Consider the following 15,993-nt stretch of genomic DNA (forward strand, 5'->3'; position numbering starts at 1 on the left):
AAATTAACCCCCATTCATTAACTAATGCGTCACTCCACTATAGCCCATAGTTGAACTTCCTTCACTATAGATATATTATGTCCACTTTATATAACCATAATTAGTAAGTCGATTCTTCACAGGTTGTTTATAATCACAACTAGGTTAAGATAACCGTTTTACCCCTGTGAATACGTCTTGTTCCTTAAGTTCCCACTGAGCCTCTAATGATCAATTTTTATTCATAACACCTATGAATCCAAACTTTTCTCTATCATGAGAAGGCGGAGTGTAACAACCCCACCTCCTAGGACTACTAAAAAGGGGATCGTTACTACATGCATGCATAAATATTCACATTGAGGAAAATAAAGTAAAAAAAAAAATAGAATAATCATGATTTTGAACTGCTTTAAGTATATAAGAAAATATTCTGCCATTATCTCAAGATCTTAAATCGTTTAACTCGAGCACCCTTTTTAACATGAAATAAATTATATAAGAAGAATTATAATGAAATCATAAATGTAATAAAAAAACAAAACATGAGAAAATATAAAGGGTCAACTGTGGAAGCGAAATCTGGTTCCTTTGGCACTATCACGGATTCCTCTTGTCAGTCGCCCAAATATCCTTGCCCTTACCTGAAAAAAATAAAGATAAATGTTGAGTATAAAATACTCAGTAAGTGATCCCATTATCGGGATCAGACTATGCATCTACGAGCAAAGAAAGTTACCGCGTGGCTCATACAGCTACAACATTTTTTTATGATAAAAAGAAAACCAAAAGACGTACTATCTTGCCTTGAAACGCATGTCTAGCGGCCTATAGGCACATCGTCAAACATGAAAATAACATGAACGTGAACCCGTCGACTCATGCATGTCTAGCGGCCAGTAGGCACACCATCAAATATGGAAATAACATGAACGTAAACCTGTCGGCTCACGCATGTCTAGCGGCCGGTAGGCACACCGTCAAACATGAAACATGAAAAAAAGTAACATGAACGTAAACCTATCGGCTCATGCATGTCTAGCGGGTCATAGGAGCACCGTCAAACATGGAAAAATAACATGAATGTGAACTTGTCGGCTCACGCATGTCTAGCGGCCCTTAGGCACACCGTCAAACATGAAACTATACCCGTAGGTCATCTGAAATAAAACATGCGTCAAGGCGAGACAGTAAACCGCTCTACTGATCTATTCATGCATCACATACATAATATCAGTACTGATTAGAAATTCGAACATGCTCATAATACTTATAACTGTCATGTAACAAGTAAAACATAATGACAAAAATCATGTTCAAGAGTCCACTAAATAACTTTATAGGTCTAGTCTAGGCCGTCTGGCACGAAGACACTGGTAATAGTACCACTTACCTCAACTTGGTCTCAAAAGTCTACACAAATAACTCCTTAATAGCCCTTGGTTAAACTCAAATTAACACTAAGACATTAACCACAAGTTTAGTTTAGCAAATATGGCCTAGGAAGTGAGTCAAAGATTAAATAAATCCTCGGGGTCCAAGTCCAAAGGATAACCAACCAACTTACACAAAACTTACCCAATTCAAAAAAATTTCCGTCGAAAAGAATGGTCTCTTCCTTGATAGCAACGCCCCAAAATCTTCCAAAATCCTAATCCTGTGAGCCGACATAAAGGGTAATAACCAAAATTGTTTCCAATACAAAGTGACACTCCAAAATCTAAAAAACTCAATCCTTGCCCAAAATAAACCAACTGTTACCCAACTCAAGATTGCAAGAATAGGTAGTGGCGGTCAAATGCGTCGACTTGTAGCTGGGCGCGGCGGCAGAAACGGAGCTGAACGGTTGGGCGTGGTGGCAAAAGTGGTCAACCTGATGGTCCAGACACCGGTGAGGTAGCGACGAACGAACGGCAGGTTCTTTCGCTGCGACGAGGACGGCGTTGGCGATCGACGCGGCGATGGGATGCGGCGATGGCAGAGGGACGCGACAATGGCGGTGCTGACGGCTAGGGTTTGGGTAAAAAGAAAAAATGGGAAGAAGAAGGGGGGTCGCATGGGGCCTTGAGGAGAGAGAGAAAGAAAATCTATTTTCTTTTTATTTTTATTTTTTTTTTATCCTTTCCCACAAGTATAAATATAAAAGCTTAAATCTTTTCCTTTTCCCTTTAAAAAAAAAAAAAAAAAAAAAAAAACAAATTCCCTTAATCGTTTTTCAAAATATATATACTTGTATATATTTTTCTTTTGAAAACTCCAATAAATAAATTTAATTATCTCCATAGATAATCAAATCTCCAAATGCAAGCCAAAATAGAACTCAATTAATTCTAAATAATTAAATTATATTTTAGCTTAGCCAAATACATAAATCTCATATAATTTATCCAAGTAGCCAACATAAAAATAAATAAATAAAGCTTAATTACAAAATAAATCAGGATGTTACATTCTACCCCCCTTAAGAAACTTTCGTCCTTAAAAGTTCTAATCCTGAAAAAGCTCGGGATAATGAGCCCTCATGTCGTCCTCGCGCTCTCATGTTGCTTCCTCGAACTGATGATTCTGCCAAAGGACCTTCACCAAAGTTATCTCCTTGTTGCGCAAAACTTTCACTTCCCTGGCCAGGATTCGAATGGGCTTCTCTTGTAGCTCAGGTTCTCATTTAAATGCAAAGGTTTATAATCCACAACATGAGATGAGTCTGCTACATACTTCCTCAACATGGAAACATGAAAAACATTGTGAACTGCAGAAAGGGATGGGGCAAGGCTAGCCGGTAGGTTATAGGGCCAACCCGCTCTAGGATCTCAAATGGCCCAATGAACCGAGTGTTCAACTTACCTCTCCTGCCAAACCTCAACACCCCTTTCATAGGTGCCACTTTCAAAAACACCTTGTCACCTACCTCAAACTCTAGATCCTTACGCCTAACATCAGCGTAACTCTTCTGCCTACTTTGAGTCGTCAACATTCGGGCCCTAATCTTTTGTATTGCTTCGTTTGTGGTTTGTACTAACTTAGGTACTAGTAATTTCCGCTCACCAATCTCATCCCAGCATATGAGTGACCTACAACTCTTCCCATAAAGGGCCTCAAACGGTGACATGCCAATGGTTACCTGATAACTATTATTATAGGTAAACTCTATCAAATGCAGGTGAGAGTCCCAACTCCCTGCGAACTCTAGCGCACAAGCACGTAACATATCCTCCAGTGTCTGGTTTAAACGCTCAGTTTGACCGTCAATTTATGGGTGAAAAGTCGTCTGAAATCCAAAAGAGTACCCAATGCTGCCTGAAGGCTCTTCCAAAAGCTAGAGGTAAATCGAGGGTTCCTATCAGACACGATGGACATTGCTACCCCGTGCAATCTTACCATTTCTTTCATATACAACTGAGCCCACCTATTCACTGAATATGTAGGCTTCCCTGGAATGAAATAGCTTGGTGAGTCTGTGCACTATAACCCAAATTACTGTAAAACCCTTCGCGGTTTGCGGCAAACCCACAATGAAGTCCATCAAGACATTCTCCCACTTCCATTCTGGTACGCTCGAAGGTTGCAACAAGCCTGCTGGCTTTTGTCTTGGGGCCTTTACCTGCTGACACACCAAGCACTTACTGACAAATTCTGCTATGTCCACTTTTATGTTATTCCACCAGTAACAACGTTTTAGGTTCTGATATATTTTGGTACAGCAAGAATGTATTGAAAATGGGGAGTTATGAGCCTCCCATAACAGATCGTTCTTGAGGTCACTATCTGCTGGTACACATAAGTGTCTTCGAAAAGTAAGACCATTATTTGTGGACAAGGAGAACTCACCACCCTGTCATGTCTTCACCTGTTGCGCTACTTCAACCAAGTTAGGATCATTGCGTTGAGCAACAATGATCCTCTGCCTTAAACTTGGTTGTATCAACAGTTGTGCTAACTGCGCAGAGACCTCTTCTACCACCATTGCTATCTCGGCCCGCTCAAGGTCCTTACATAATCGGGTCTGTGTGATGATAAGGGCTACTAAATGGGCTACCTTCCTACTTAGAGCATCTGCCACCATATTTGCCTTTCCTGGGTGGTACAGAATCTCACAATCATAGTCCTTCACTAACTCCAACCACCTACACTACCTCATGTTTAACTCCTTGAAGAAGTATTTTAAACTCTTGTGGTCGGTGAAAATCTATATCTTCTCGCTATACAAGTAGTGCCTCCAGATTTTTAAAGCAAAGACCATAGCTGTCAACTCCAAATCATGTGTGGGATAGTTCAATTCATGGTTCTTTAACTAGCGAGAGGCATAAGCAACTACCTTGCCTTGCTGTATCAACACGCACCCCAACCCTCTCTTGGAGGCATCACTGTAAATAACGATACCACCCGTTCCATCCAATACGGTGAGAACTGGGGCAGTAACCAACCTTTACTTGAGATCTTGGAAACTATCCTCACAAACCTTACTCCAAATAAAGGAAGCTCTTTTTCTAGTCAACTGGGTCAGAGGGGTGGCTATACAAGAAAAGTCCTTCATAAAACGACGATAATAGCCCGCCAACCCCAAGAAACTGCGTACCTCTCCGACTGTGGTAGGACGAGACCAACTCGTGACTGCCTCGATCTTTGTGGGGTCAATAGATACACCTTCCTTGGACACCACATGCCCTAGAAAGGACACCTGCTTTAACCAGAAGTTGTACTTAGAAAACTTAGCATATAACTTTTGCGCCCTCAAGGTCTCTAGAACCTTTCGTAAATGTTCCTCGTGTTTTGCCTCTATCTTGGAATAAACCAAAATGTCATATATGAAGACTATCACAAAGGTGTCAAGAAATTTCTTAAACACCCTATTCATCAGGTCCATGAATACTGCATGAGCATTCGTCAACCCAAATGACATCACGATGAACTCATAATGCCCATACCTCGAACAAAAAGCTATCTTTGGAATATCACTGTCCTTTATCCTCAATTGATGATACCCCAACCGAAGATCAATCTTAGAAAACACTGTAGCTCCCTGAAACTGGTCAAATAAGTCATCAATCCTGGGAAGTGGATACTTGTTTTTGATAGTCACCTTGTTTAATTCCCTATATTCAATACAAACCGTAATGACCCATCTTTCTTTTTCACAAACAGCACTGGCGCACCCCAAGGGGACACACTGGGGCGTATGAAACCCTTATCCAACAACTCTTGCAACTAAACCTTAAGTTCCTTCAATTCTGTTGGCGCCATTTTATACAGAGCTTTCGAGATAGGATTTGTGCCTGGCTCCAACTCGATAGCAAAGTCATTTGTGCCTGGCTCCAACTCGATAGCAAAGTCTATCTCCCGATGTAGCGGCAGACCTAGGAGTTCCTTTGGAAAGACATCCGGGTAGTCACATACCACTGGCTCCAAAGTCAAGAAGACCTCAGGCTCTCTAGTGTTAACGACACTAGCCAAGATACCCCAGGTACCCTAGTTAAGCAACCTCTAGGCTTTCATGGCAGAAATCACTTTGGGCAGGACCATGGTCCCCGCCTCTTTAAATTTAAAGTTGGCTCCCATGGGAGAGTTAAAGATCACCTTTTTGCGAGAGCAATCTATACTAGCATGATTAGCAACTAGCCAATCCATGCCCAAAATCACATCAAAATCCCGCATGTCCAAGACTATTAAAGTCACATCCAGGGTATGACTCACTACTTCAATCTGATATGCTTTTATCTTCTCCTTTGCTAACATAATTTCTCCAGACGGAGTGGAAACCGACAACACATAGTACAAAGGCTCTAGTTCTAACGTGGCATGCTTAACAAATAACGACAATATGAACGAATGGGATGAACCAAAATCAAACAATACCAGCGCAAAATGTCCCAAGATTGGGAGCGTACCTGTCACAACAGTGCCTGCTTTCTCGACCTACTATCGAGTGGTAGAGTAAACACGACCTTGTTGATGCTGAGGCCTACCCGAACTCCTCTGTTCATGGCCTATAAACTGGTTTCCATAACCAAACGTGCTTCTAGTAGGACATCTATCTATCGAGTGCCCTTCCTACTTGCAATGAAAACAAACCCCGGTGCCTGCTAAACATCGACCCTAGTGGCGTCTTCCACACGAGCTACACACCGATCGAATCCTTTCCACCATATCTGCCTCGGCAGCCTACTGCTTAAAATGTCGATGCGATTTGTCTGAGCTTTGAATCTTCTGATGGGGGTGAGGCTCGAAAGCCTTCTGATCTGCCTTCCTCTTTTGACTTGAGGAAGGTCCCGCCCCAAATGCCTGTGAATACTCGTCTCTTGACTGTGGGTCCACCTCAACTGCAAAGTGAAGTGCCTCAACATGAGTGGTTGGTTTGAATGCTCGCATGATACCTCATATACTGTATTCTAGGCCTTGAACGAAACTTTCTGCCCTCATAGCTTCCGTGGCGACCAACTCCGAGGCGAAACGGGACAATGTGTCAAACTCCTGGTCATACTTCTCCACTGGCCTGTGTCCCTGCCTCAACTCTAAGAACTCCTTCTGCTTATTTTACCTCAGGTTGGCAGAGAAATACTTCGAGTAAAAGCACTCCTTGAACTGCTCCCATGTCATTGGTTCCCCTCTTACACCCAATATCCTTTCTGCCAACTTCCACCAGATCTGTGCTTTGTCGGTAAGCATGAAAATGGCACACTGCACCTTCTGATCTTTTGGGCATTTCATATAACGAAAGATCGTTCCAATCGTGGATATCCATAACTCTGCATTGGTAGGGTCTTTTAATGACCCATTAAAGGTGTTAGGGTTGTACTTCCTGAAATCTCATAAATGCTTGGTTTCCACCAAAAGACCTGACATGCTTTGGTTTTGGATCATGTTCTGAGTCTGGACTTACGGCATCTGATCTTGTGGTGGTGGTGTCTGATGGAACTGGGCAAACTAGGCCAGTCGTTCATCCAACATATCCTTCACCTTACTCAACACAGCTGATGTAACTGCTTCCCCAATAGCAACTGCCCAATCGGTAACCTCTGATGGAACGACTGAGGTGGCCTGCGTCTATGGTGGTGTGGCTGTGTGCTGAGCTCTACTTCGTGTCTGGGTTCGTTGCCACCCTAACCCTGAAGGGTACCTAGGTGGCAAGGAATCCTCTAGTACCGGAAGGTTCTGAACTTGTGCATCTTGAACTTGTGGATCCTCATCATGAGGATCTTGATCTTGAACTGACGAATTCTACTCTTCGGGAACGCGCCCCCTTCTGGTAACCCTATGACTGCCTCTTCCCCTAACACGAACCATTTTCCTGACAGTTGTTTGCAACCACCCCTTAGCTACTTTTCTTACTAGCAAAAAAAATACATCAAATGCAATCATAAATGCTACTAACTCGGGTGCATATTATCCTAAATACTTTTCATAAAGGACATACCTAGCGACGACGAAGAATCTGTTATAGGCCAAAAGGAACAACCTGAACTTACATAGTAAGTCAATCTACATAACCCCAAAACATGGGCTCTGATTACCAACTGTAACAACCCCACCTCCTAGTACTACTAAAAAGGGGATTGTTACTACATGCATGCATAAATATTCGCATTGAGGAAAATAAAGTAAAAATAAAATAGAATAATCATGATTTTGAACTGCTTTAAGTATATAAGAAAATGTTTTGTCATTATCTCAAGATCTTAAATCGTTCAACCCGGGCAGCCTTTCTAACATGAAATAAATTATATAAAAAAATTATAATGAAATATAAATGTAATAAAAAAAACAAAACATGAAAAAATATAAAGGGTCAAATGCGAAAGCGAAATCTGGTTCCTATGGCACTGTCATGGATTCCTCTTGTCAGTCGCCCGAGTATCCTTGCCCTTACCTGAAAAAAATAAAGATAAAGGTTGAGTATAAAATATTAGTAAGTGATCCCATTACCGGGATCAGACTATGAATCCACGAGCAAAGAAAGATAGCATGTGAAACGCATGTCTAACGGCCCATAGGCACACCGTCAAACATGAAATAACATGAACATGAACCCGTCGACTCACGCATGTCTAGCGGTCTAGCGGCCTGTAGGCACGTCGTCAAACATGGAAATAATATGAATGTAAACCTGTCGACTCACGCATGTCTAGCGGCCCGTAGGCTCGCCGTCAAACATGAAAATAACATAAACGTAAACCTGTCGGCTCACGCATGTCTAGCGGCCCGTAGGCATGTCGTCAAACATGAAACATGAAAAAAAGTAACATGAATGTAAACCTATCGGCTCACGCATATCTAGCGGCCCGTAGGCACACCGTCAAACATGAAACTAGACCCGTAGGTCATCTAAAATAAAATATGCGTCAAGACGAGACAAGACGAGACAGTAAACCGCTCTACTGGTCTATTCATGCATCACATACATAATATTAATATTAAGAAATTCGAACATGCTCATAATACTTATAACGGTCATGCAACAAGTAAAATATAATGAGTCCACTAAATAACTTTATAGGTCTAGTCTAGGCCACCGGCACCAGTAATAATACCACTTACCTCAACTTGGTCTCAAAAGTCTCCACAAATCTTCCAAAAATTTTCCATCAAAAAGAATGGTCTCTTCCTTGATAGAGAGGCCCCAAAATCTTCCAAAATTCTAATCCTGAAAGCCGACACAAAGGGTAATAACCAAAATTGTTTCTAACACAAAGTGACACTCCAAAATCTAAAAAACTCAATCCTTGCCCAAAATAAACCAACTCTTACCCAACTCAAGATTGCAAGAATAGGCAGTGTCAGTCGAATGTGTCGACTTGTGGCTGGGCGCAGCGGCAGAAACAGAGCTGAACAGCTCGGTGCGGCGGCAGAAGTGGAGCTGAACGGCTGGGCGTGGCGGCTCATGGTCCAGACACCGGCGAGGCAGCGGTGGATGAACGGCGGGCTCTTTCGCTGCGACGGGGATGGCACTGGCGATCGACGCGGCGATGTGGCACTGGCGAAGGGACACGACGATGACGACGCTGGCGATGAGATGTGGCACTGGCGACCGACAATGGTGGCTCTGGCGGCTAGGGTTTGGGTAAAGAAAAAAAAAGGAAGAAAAAGGAGGAGGGTCGCACAGGGCCTTGAGAAGAGAGAGAGAGAAAATCTATTTTCTTTTTCTTATTCTTTTTCTTTTTAACCTTTCCCACAAGTATAAATATAGAAACTTAAACCTTTTCCTTTTCCCTTTAAAAAAAAAACTAATTCCCTTAATCCCTTTTCAAAATATATATATTTATATATATTTTTCGTTTAAAAACTCCAACAAACAAATTTAATTATCTCCATAGATAATCAAATCTCCAAATGCAAGCCAAAATAGAACTCAATTAATTCCAAATAATTAAATTATATTTTAGCTTAGCCAAATACATAAATCTCATATAATTTATCCTAGTAGCCAACATAAAAAAAAAATAAAGCTTGATTACAAAATAAATCAGGATGTTACTCGAGGCCTTGATTGTTCAAGACCTGGAATTAGTACTTAAGAAAACAACCTATCTGCTAACCCTAAATCAGATAGGAGTGAATTCCATATTGCAGGGCTATGTCCCTAACTATTCATCTGGCCTTGTCCCCAAAATGGGAGGCTTATTGAGTAGTGTTGTTAGACTACTTTCACTGTTTGTTGATCAAAGGATAATCCCGAACAAACAGAAGTTCATAGCTAGCTCAGGATTAAGATCGGGTTAACCTAGGTTACTTAATAGATGAAATAGTCAGTTTTAACAGTAAACGGTCGTTATAAAGAAAAGTGACTATTTTCATGGTTTAGTCTATATGCAAACTCATTTCATAGGATGCCCCACTCACATGTCTCAACATGAACGATCTGTGGATCACATCGTTTATGGTACTTTACAATTCTTTCTAACAACTACAAAGTGGGCCGCATCCAATAGTGTTACCAGGATTAGATACCCAATTTCATCCATATACTTATTATACCATTTAGGCTATATACTATTAATTTATTATTATTGATAAATAGAATGTTTAACACGAATTGCGAGTTCTAGGACATTCCCAATATTTATAACACATAACCCTCCATCTTCATCTCTTATTCTTCTTCAGTCATGGCTGCCACAGATCTGTATAGGCGGCTGGATCTTGGTATAAGGCACAAATGAAGGGAGCAAACCACGAATAGAGAAATAATCAACGAGTAGACGACTAGCGGCTTACTTTTGCAATCCACGATTGGCGATGGAAGTTGATGATGATGTAAAATGGTTGATGAAAGAGGACGAACAGTCAATTTTGATAGGTGAATGACTAATGAATGAGGCCGAATGACGCGCGACGAACTAGCGAACGACGGTCGAATCCGCCAGGCAGACTAGCGAACAGCGGTAGCGGAGGGGTGTGAAATTGCCGAAAGGAGAAAAGAGAGTGAGGAGGAAGAAAGGGGAATTAGAGGAGTCAATGATTTTTCTTTTCTAAAAAGAAACATTAATGGGCGTGAAGCCTAAGGCTTATGCATGGAGGAGAGAGAATCGCAATTATGCCGAAACCCCTTATTTAATTTCTAGATTTTAAGGCTATGCATAATTCTTTTCAAGTTTAAACCATATTATACTATAAATTTTCGTGCTTATTTACTTTTCAGCCCTGCACTTTTAGATATCAAATTTTAATTTTAAACTTTACACAAAATGAAATTTTGATAATTGTTGATTCGTTCATCTGAGGATACAATTTCAATTTAATCCCTATAGTTTGAATAGTATTTCAATTTGATCCATGTACATTTGAAAGTTTTAATCATGGGTTGGTCTAGTGGTAAATAAAGAACACATGACATTGATAAAGGGCTAAGAAGTCATGTAGAGTCGAGTGGGTTTAGTTCACTACCTAGAGTTTAGTATCCTAGAAGTTACTGATACCCAAATGTTGTAGGGTCAAGCGGGTTTAGTTCCTGAACTTTAGTTGGTAATGACTTAGTTCTTATTGTGAAACATTTTTATTATGATTTATTGCAATTTCTTACACATGTAGATTGATAAATTGATCATAATCAATTTTTTTTAATAAACTATAAAGACTAAGTCATTATATAGTAAAAAAAAAATTGAAGAGATTTTTCATGATAAAGACTGAATAGTTAAAAATTTCAAAATGCATGAACTAAATTGTTATTTATTAGATTTTAGAAACTAAATTATAACAAAATTTAAATGTAAAGATACTAAATTGTAAATCACTAAAATTCAAGAATTAAATTATTACTTTTAAGAAAGTTTAAAGAGCAAATGTGTTTTTTAAATGAATAACCACAATAACTTTTCTCTTAGGATAATTGTAATGAGTAACACTTTTAGACCTAATAATTAAGTGCATAGCAACATATTTAAATAATTACAAATATAGCAAACTCTAGTGATAGATTTCTATCAAAGATAAATTTTAACACTAATAAACTCTAAGATCTAGATCTAAATTTTGCTATATTTACAAATATTTTAACCTAAATTACTATATTTGCAATTATCTTCGCTTTTAATCTATAATTGTAAAGTCATTCATACATTGTACCAAAAAAAGCCAAGCTCAAACAGAGAGAGGTATGGCCAATCTTCCGATTTTTTGAATCTCTACTGCTCATAATGCTAAGAGTCACCATCGTTGTTAGGATTAACCAATTTCAAATTAGATCAATCAAAAAACAAAAAGCAAAAAGCGAAGAGACTTGCTTGTGTAAAAATTTGTCTAACTTCCGAAAAAGCAACCCTAATCTTCTCTGTTCAAAAGGGTTTTGTAAGCTTTTTGCAATCCTTCACATGATTGCTGAGCCGCTTTAATCATGAACCCCAATTTCCTCAGTCGCATCCCCAAAAATGGGCCTCGATTGCTTGCTAATGCCGTCGCACAGGCGGCTGAAAGCACTCTGCCACCGCCCACTCGTGCACTCTTGACATAAATTCAAAGCCCCTTTTTATGTTTTGGATCTCTCTTTATTATATCTATCTCTCTTTATGCACTTTTATCTGTTTCTGCATTTGCATTTTCTCTATGATTGTTGAAAAGACTGAGATCCCTTTTCTTGTGGGACTACTGATTGATTACTAAGATGGCCAATAAGGCAGCTATATCTCCTCATCATCATCATCATCATTCTCTGGATTTTTTTGATGGTTTAGTTAGGGTTCAAAGTGTCAAAGTTGATTAGAGTTTTGAGTGGGCTTTTGAATTATTGTTATCTCTTTCTATTATGGTACTTTTGGTTTTAGGAGGGGGGGTGGGGGGGGGGGGGGTACTCTTTTTTGAATTCTGTGGCTATGGTTTTGTTGGACTCATTTGCATAACCCATTCCATTCTGTCCCTACTCTGAAATCTGATTCAAGCTCTTTTTCCACAAACCCGCAATTTTGCTTGAGATCAGTCTCTTTTCTCGTGGGGTTGGCCCGGCTCTGAATTAAAGTTCTTATGAGCTTTTTCGTTTGCTTTTGTGAAGTTCTTATGAAGCTTCACTTTCACTTTTAATCAGCAACTCAGTGATTGGAATTCATAATGTTAAGAGTAAGATGATGATGATGATAATGATGAGAGATAGAGGTGGGGAAAGGGTTCTGTGGTATGTCAATTCTAGGACAAGTTTGGACATGGAAATGCCAATTTCTAGCCTCAACTTTATGGGAAATTTTGAACTTTTTTCAATTGAGTTTCTGAAATATTCGTTGTGTTAAGGTTTAATTAAATAGAGAAACCTATCTGTCTTTGATGTATGAAATTTTTCATAGAATTGTTAGCAAAGCGACTGAAAAAAAAAAACTGTTTTGTAATTGTTTTTCTTCATTTTTTGATTCATTGAATTCTTTGTATTAATAACACATGAAAAGGCATAGTCTATGCGCAAGCTAAGGAGGTTATTAAAATTATAATAATTCACAATCAAGAATCGTGTATAAGAACAATTAATCATTGGGCTTTTTACATTAAATACCAACTTCATTTCTCTGAGCTTTTGGAAGCAATGCAAAGCAGTTGAAATGATTGACACCTGTGTGTGTGTGTGTGTGGATATTTTACAGGAATCCGAATTTGCTAGCCAATAAGATACTCTTAATATCAGCTCTTGACATTGGTTTTATCTTCTTTAGCAATGGAATTCTTACAGTGAGCAATGGCAGCTTGAATTGCAGACTGCAACTCTTCCATGGTGCTATCACTTGTAGAAGAAGTCATAGATGGAGTTGCAACGAGAAGGCCGCTATTTGTTGGGGATGTTCTCATGGATGCTGGTGCTGAGAATTCTCCTCTTCTTCCTCTCAATTCTTGCTTGTTTCGCGGATTCAAATTACCCGAAAAGGAATAAGCTTGACGACGAATGTGTAAGTTCTCTTTCCTCCATCTGAAGAACAACAATGGCCTTACCACTCTTGCATATCGTTTTAGAACCTGACTAACATCAAATCCCAGCTTCCTCTTGTGCTTTGCTTTATCATCTTGTTCGGTAATGTCGCACCCTTTTCGCCATTTCGCAAATCCAAATAATGAGAAAGGCTTGGATTTGGTTCTCCCACCTGTTTCAGTTGGTTCAGTTTCCTGATGCTTGATGCTGCTGGTGCTGGTGCTACAACTTGAGCTGTCTTTGAGGGGCTCTTCATTGTCCCAAATCTCTTTGATTGGGATGGTGAAGCTGTCCATGGAATTGGTGGAGGAGCGAGGTGAAGAAGGAAGGTGGGAGAGGAGATGAAGGGGAAGCAAGTGGCCATGGAAGAAGATATCATCTGCAGGAGATAAGTCAATGGCAAAGGAAGGAGGAGTGGGTTTGGTTTTGTCAGAAGAGGAAGAATGGAGAGAAATTGTGAAGGAGAATTCATGTGAAGGAGAAGAAGAAGCTGAGGGAGGAAGAAGGGAAGTTGATGATGAGTCTTGAATTGGTTGTTGGCTTTCTTTTTCTTCAACCTTAAACTTCTCTGTTTCTTGCTTGTACTCTGCAACTTTCTCTGCTGTCTTGCGTTTCTGATTGGAGTTCATAATTGAGATTCTCAGATTCTCTTTCCTAACACTTTTGATTCTAAGGATGCAACTCTACTTCTGGAGTAAGATAAGGTGATTATGAAGTAGTGGAGAGATAGTAAGATAGAGAGAGAGAGAGAGAAGGATCTTGTCTCTTGACTGCCTGGAGCTGAGAATGGAATGTCTTTTGTGGAAATAGCAAGCCATTGAATTTAGGTTTGGTTTAAGTACATTTTCTCTTCATATACAAAAATGTGGGCCACTTTTCAATCCAACAGCTATTAAGGTACTAAGTACTTTGATCATAGGGATCCCTTGAGAAATAGCTGATTGTGTGGCTTTATTATATCTTCAATAAATGAGAAAAATAAAATACTTTTATTGAGTATAAGACATCAATTACCATTTGACATATCGATTGTTCAATCTCTTATCTTCACAATTATTGAACTCGAGAATAAAATAAATGATAATAATAATAACAAAACACCCTCTCTCTCTCTGTTTGAGATGATAGGCTTTTTCAGAAAATAGAAACTCAATTGTTGTAAAAATGAAAAGCCATTTTGAGATAATATTTTTATTTGGGAAAGTGGCCAATATGACAAATTAGATTGAAAATGACAAATGGAGGATATGTAATGTCAGTCAATCAATTTGAAATTATGAGTGTAATGTCTTTTAACTTTCTAAGTTGTCCTTTTAATTCAGCAATCAAAACTGTCTTAAGTTGGTCACTAACACCATAGCAATTACCTAACAATCATGAAAAAAGTCACTTCTTTTGACCTTTTCTTCTGCTCCAGAAATATTAATTCAAGCAATTAAGACCTTAATTTCTTATCTTATAAAAATATAAAGCCATCATATTACTTTATTATTATTATTATTATTATTATTAAAACTTCTCCATTGACTTCAACATTATTTAAGTAATTAGACATTAGTGGTGTTTCGAATTTTCTTCCTTTTTTATAAATTTATAAATAAAATATATTTAATCATATTATATTAAATATTTAAAAAGGAGAAAATCCAAGCACAACATAATATTTGATTGTGCGAAGTATGGGAAAGACACTTTTCACAGCTAATCAATCCAGACATTTCTGTTCTCTAATTATTTATTATATTTTCATTTATTTTAGAGAAAAAAAATTGATGTAATTAGACTGATGAAGAAAATTTTGTCGTGATTGGAAAAAATTATTAACTTGTTAAGATTTAGAAAATGATGTATATGAACTGTTACAGCACGTGCCCCTCCTAAACTACATAATTTGAATTAACCGACAGAGTTATGTTTTATTACCAATTTTCCATCCACTTCAGATTAAATCCTCTATTTTATCAATTGACCCTATTTTTCGATTTCATTCAACATATTGCAAAATAATACACCTTGTTCGTAGTTTCAAAAAAAAAAAAAAAATCCATTTCCAGAGTAAGATTCGACAACACACGTGATAAGGAAAAAAAAAAATAGGAAAAAATTTTAGAATATGAGGGGAAAAGGAAGATAAGAATTTCAAGCAGTTTGGTAGAATGGTAGACCCACACACACGTGTGAAGAGGTGGTCCAATCCTATACAGAAGGAGCAGAGAGTTACTTTTGAGGTATTTTGAATTAGCTGAGGTCAACAACAAAATCATAGAGAAATAATGTAAGAGCCATCCATATTTCATATCTCAATATCTCTCGAAATATTTTTTTTTATATATCTATGAGCATTCAAACTAGTTTACATATACCTGGACTTTTACAAGACAACCTATCTGATCGTATAACATTTGGGTGCTTAGGAAATCCGTAGGATATTAAATCCTAGGTAGTGACCACCATGGATTAATGACCTCTTAGCCTAACAAGGTTTATACCCTCTATTTACCATTATGCCAACCCATAATGGTTAAATCTTTGAAAATACTAGAGAAAGAAAGAATTGGATGCGAAGTGTTTGAACCTCTCTTCGCTTAAGCCTTGCAGAAAATTATTGTTTTGTCAAAGGAAAACACTGTTTCATGGAT

At 38.7% G+C, this 15,993-nt stretch overlaps 1 protein-coding gene and 2 long non-coding RNA genes across 3 annotated transcripts; all 3 read right to left on the minus strand.

Annotated features, from left to right (window-relative positions):
- Positions 1 to 399: 399 nt before the first annotated feature.
- LOC150034199 (uncharacterized) lies at positions 400 to 7,264 on the minus strand. The gene is made up of 2 exons (XR_016531842.1): positions 5,865 to 7,264; positions 400 to 623 (listed from the first exon to the last, which is right to left on the minus strand). It is a non-coding gene; the product is annotated as an uncharacterized LOC150034199 (long non-coding RNA).
- Positions 7,265 to 7,619: 355 nt separating this feature from the next.
- Positions 7,620 to 9,134, minus strand: LOC120086475 (uncharacterized). Its single transcript, XR_005484230.2, has 3 exons — positions 8,722 to 9,134; positions 8,512 to 8,617; positions 7,620 to 7,843 (listed from the first exon to the last, which is right to left on the minus strand). It is a non-coding gene; the product is annotated as an uncharacterized LOC120086475 (long non-coding RNA).
- A 3,718-nt stretch (positions 9,135 to 12,852) lies between these two features.
- On the minus strand, positions 12,853 to 15,391 carry LOC120085571 (BRI1 kinase inhibitor 1-like). Its single transcript, XM_039041617.2, has one exon. The coding sequence runs from the start codon at positions 13,981 to 13,983 to the stop codon at positions 13,072 to 13,074; it is 912 nt and encodes a 303-aa protein (XP_038897545.1). The 5' UTR covers positions 13,984 to 15,391; the 3' UTR covers positions 12,853 to 13,071.
- Positions 15,392 to 15,993: the final 602 nt, after the last annotated feature.

Source organism: Benincasa hispida, chromosome 9, assembly GCF_027475165.1.
Source record: "Benincasa hispida cultivar pf3 chromosome 9, pf3_genome.v1.1, whole genome shotgun sequence".
NCBI classification, from domain to species: Eukaryota; Viridiplantae; Streptophyta; class Magnoliopsida; order Cucurbitales; family Cucurbitaceae; genus Benincasa; species Benincasa hispida.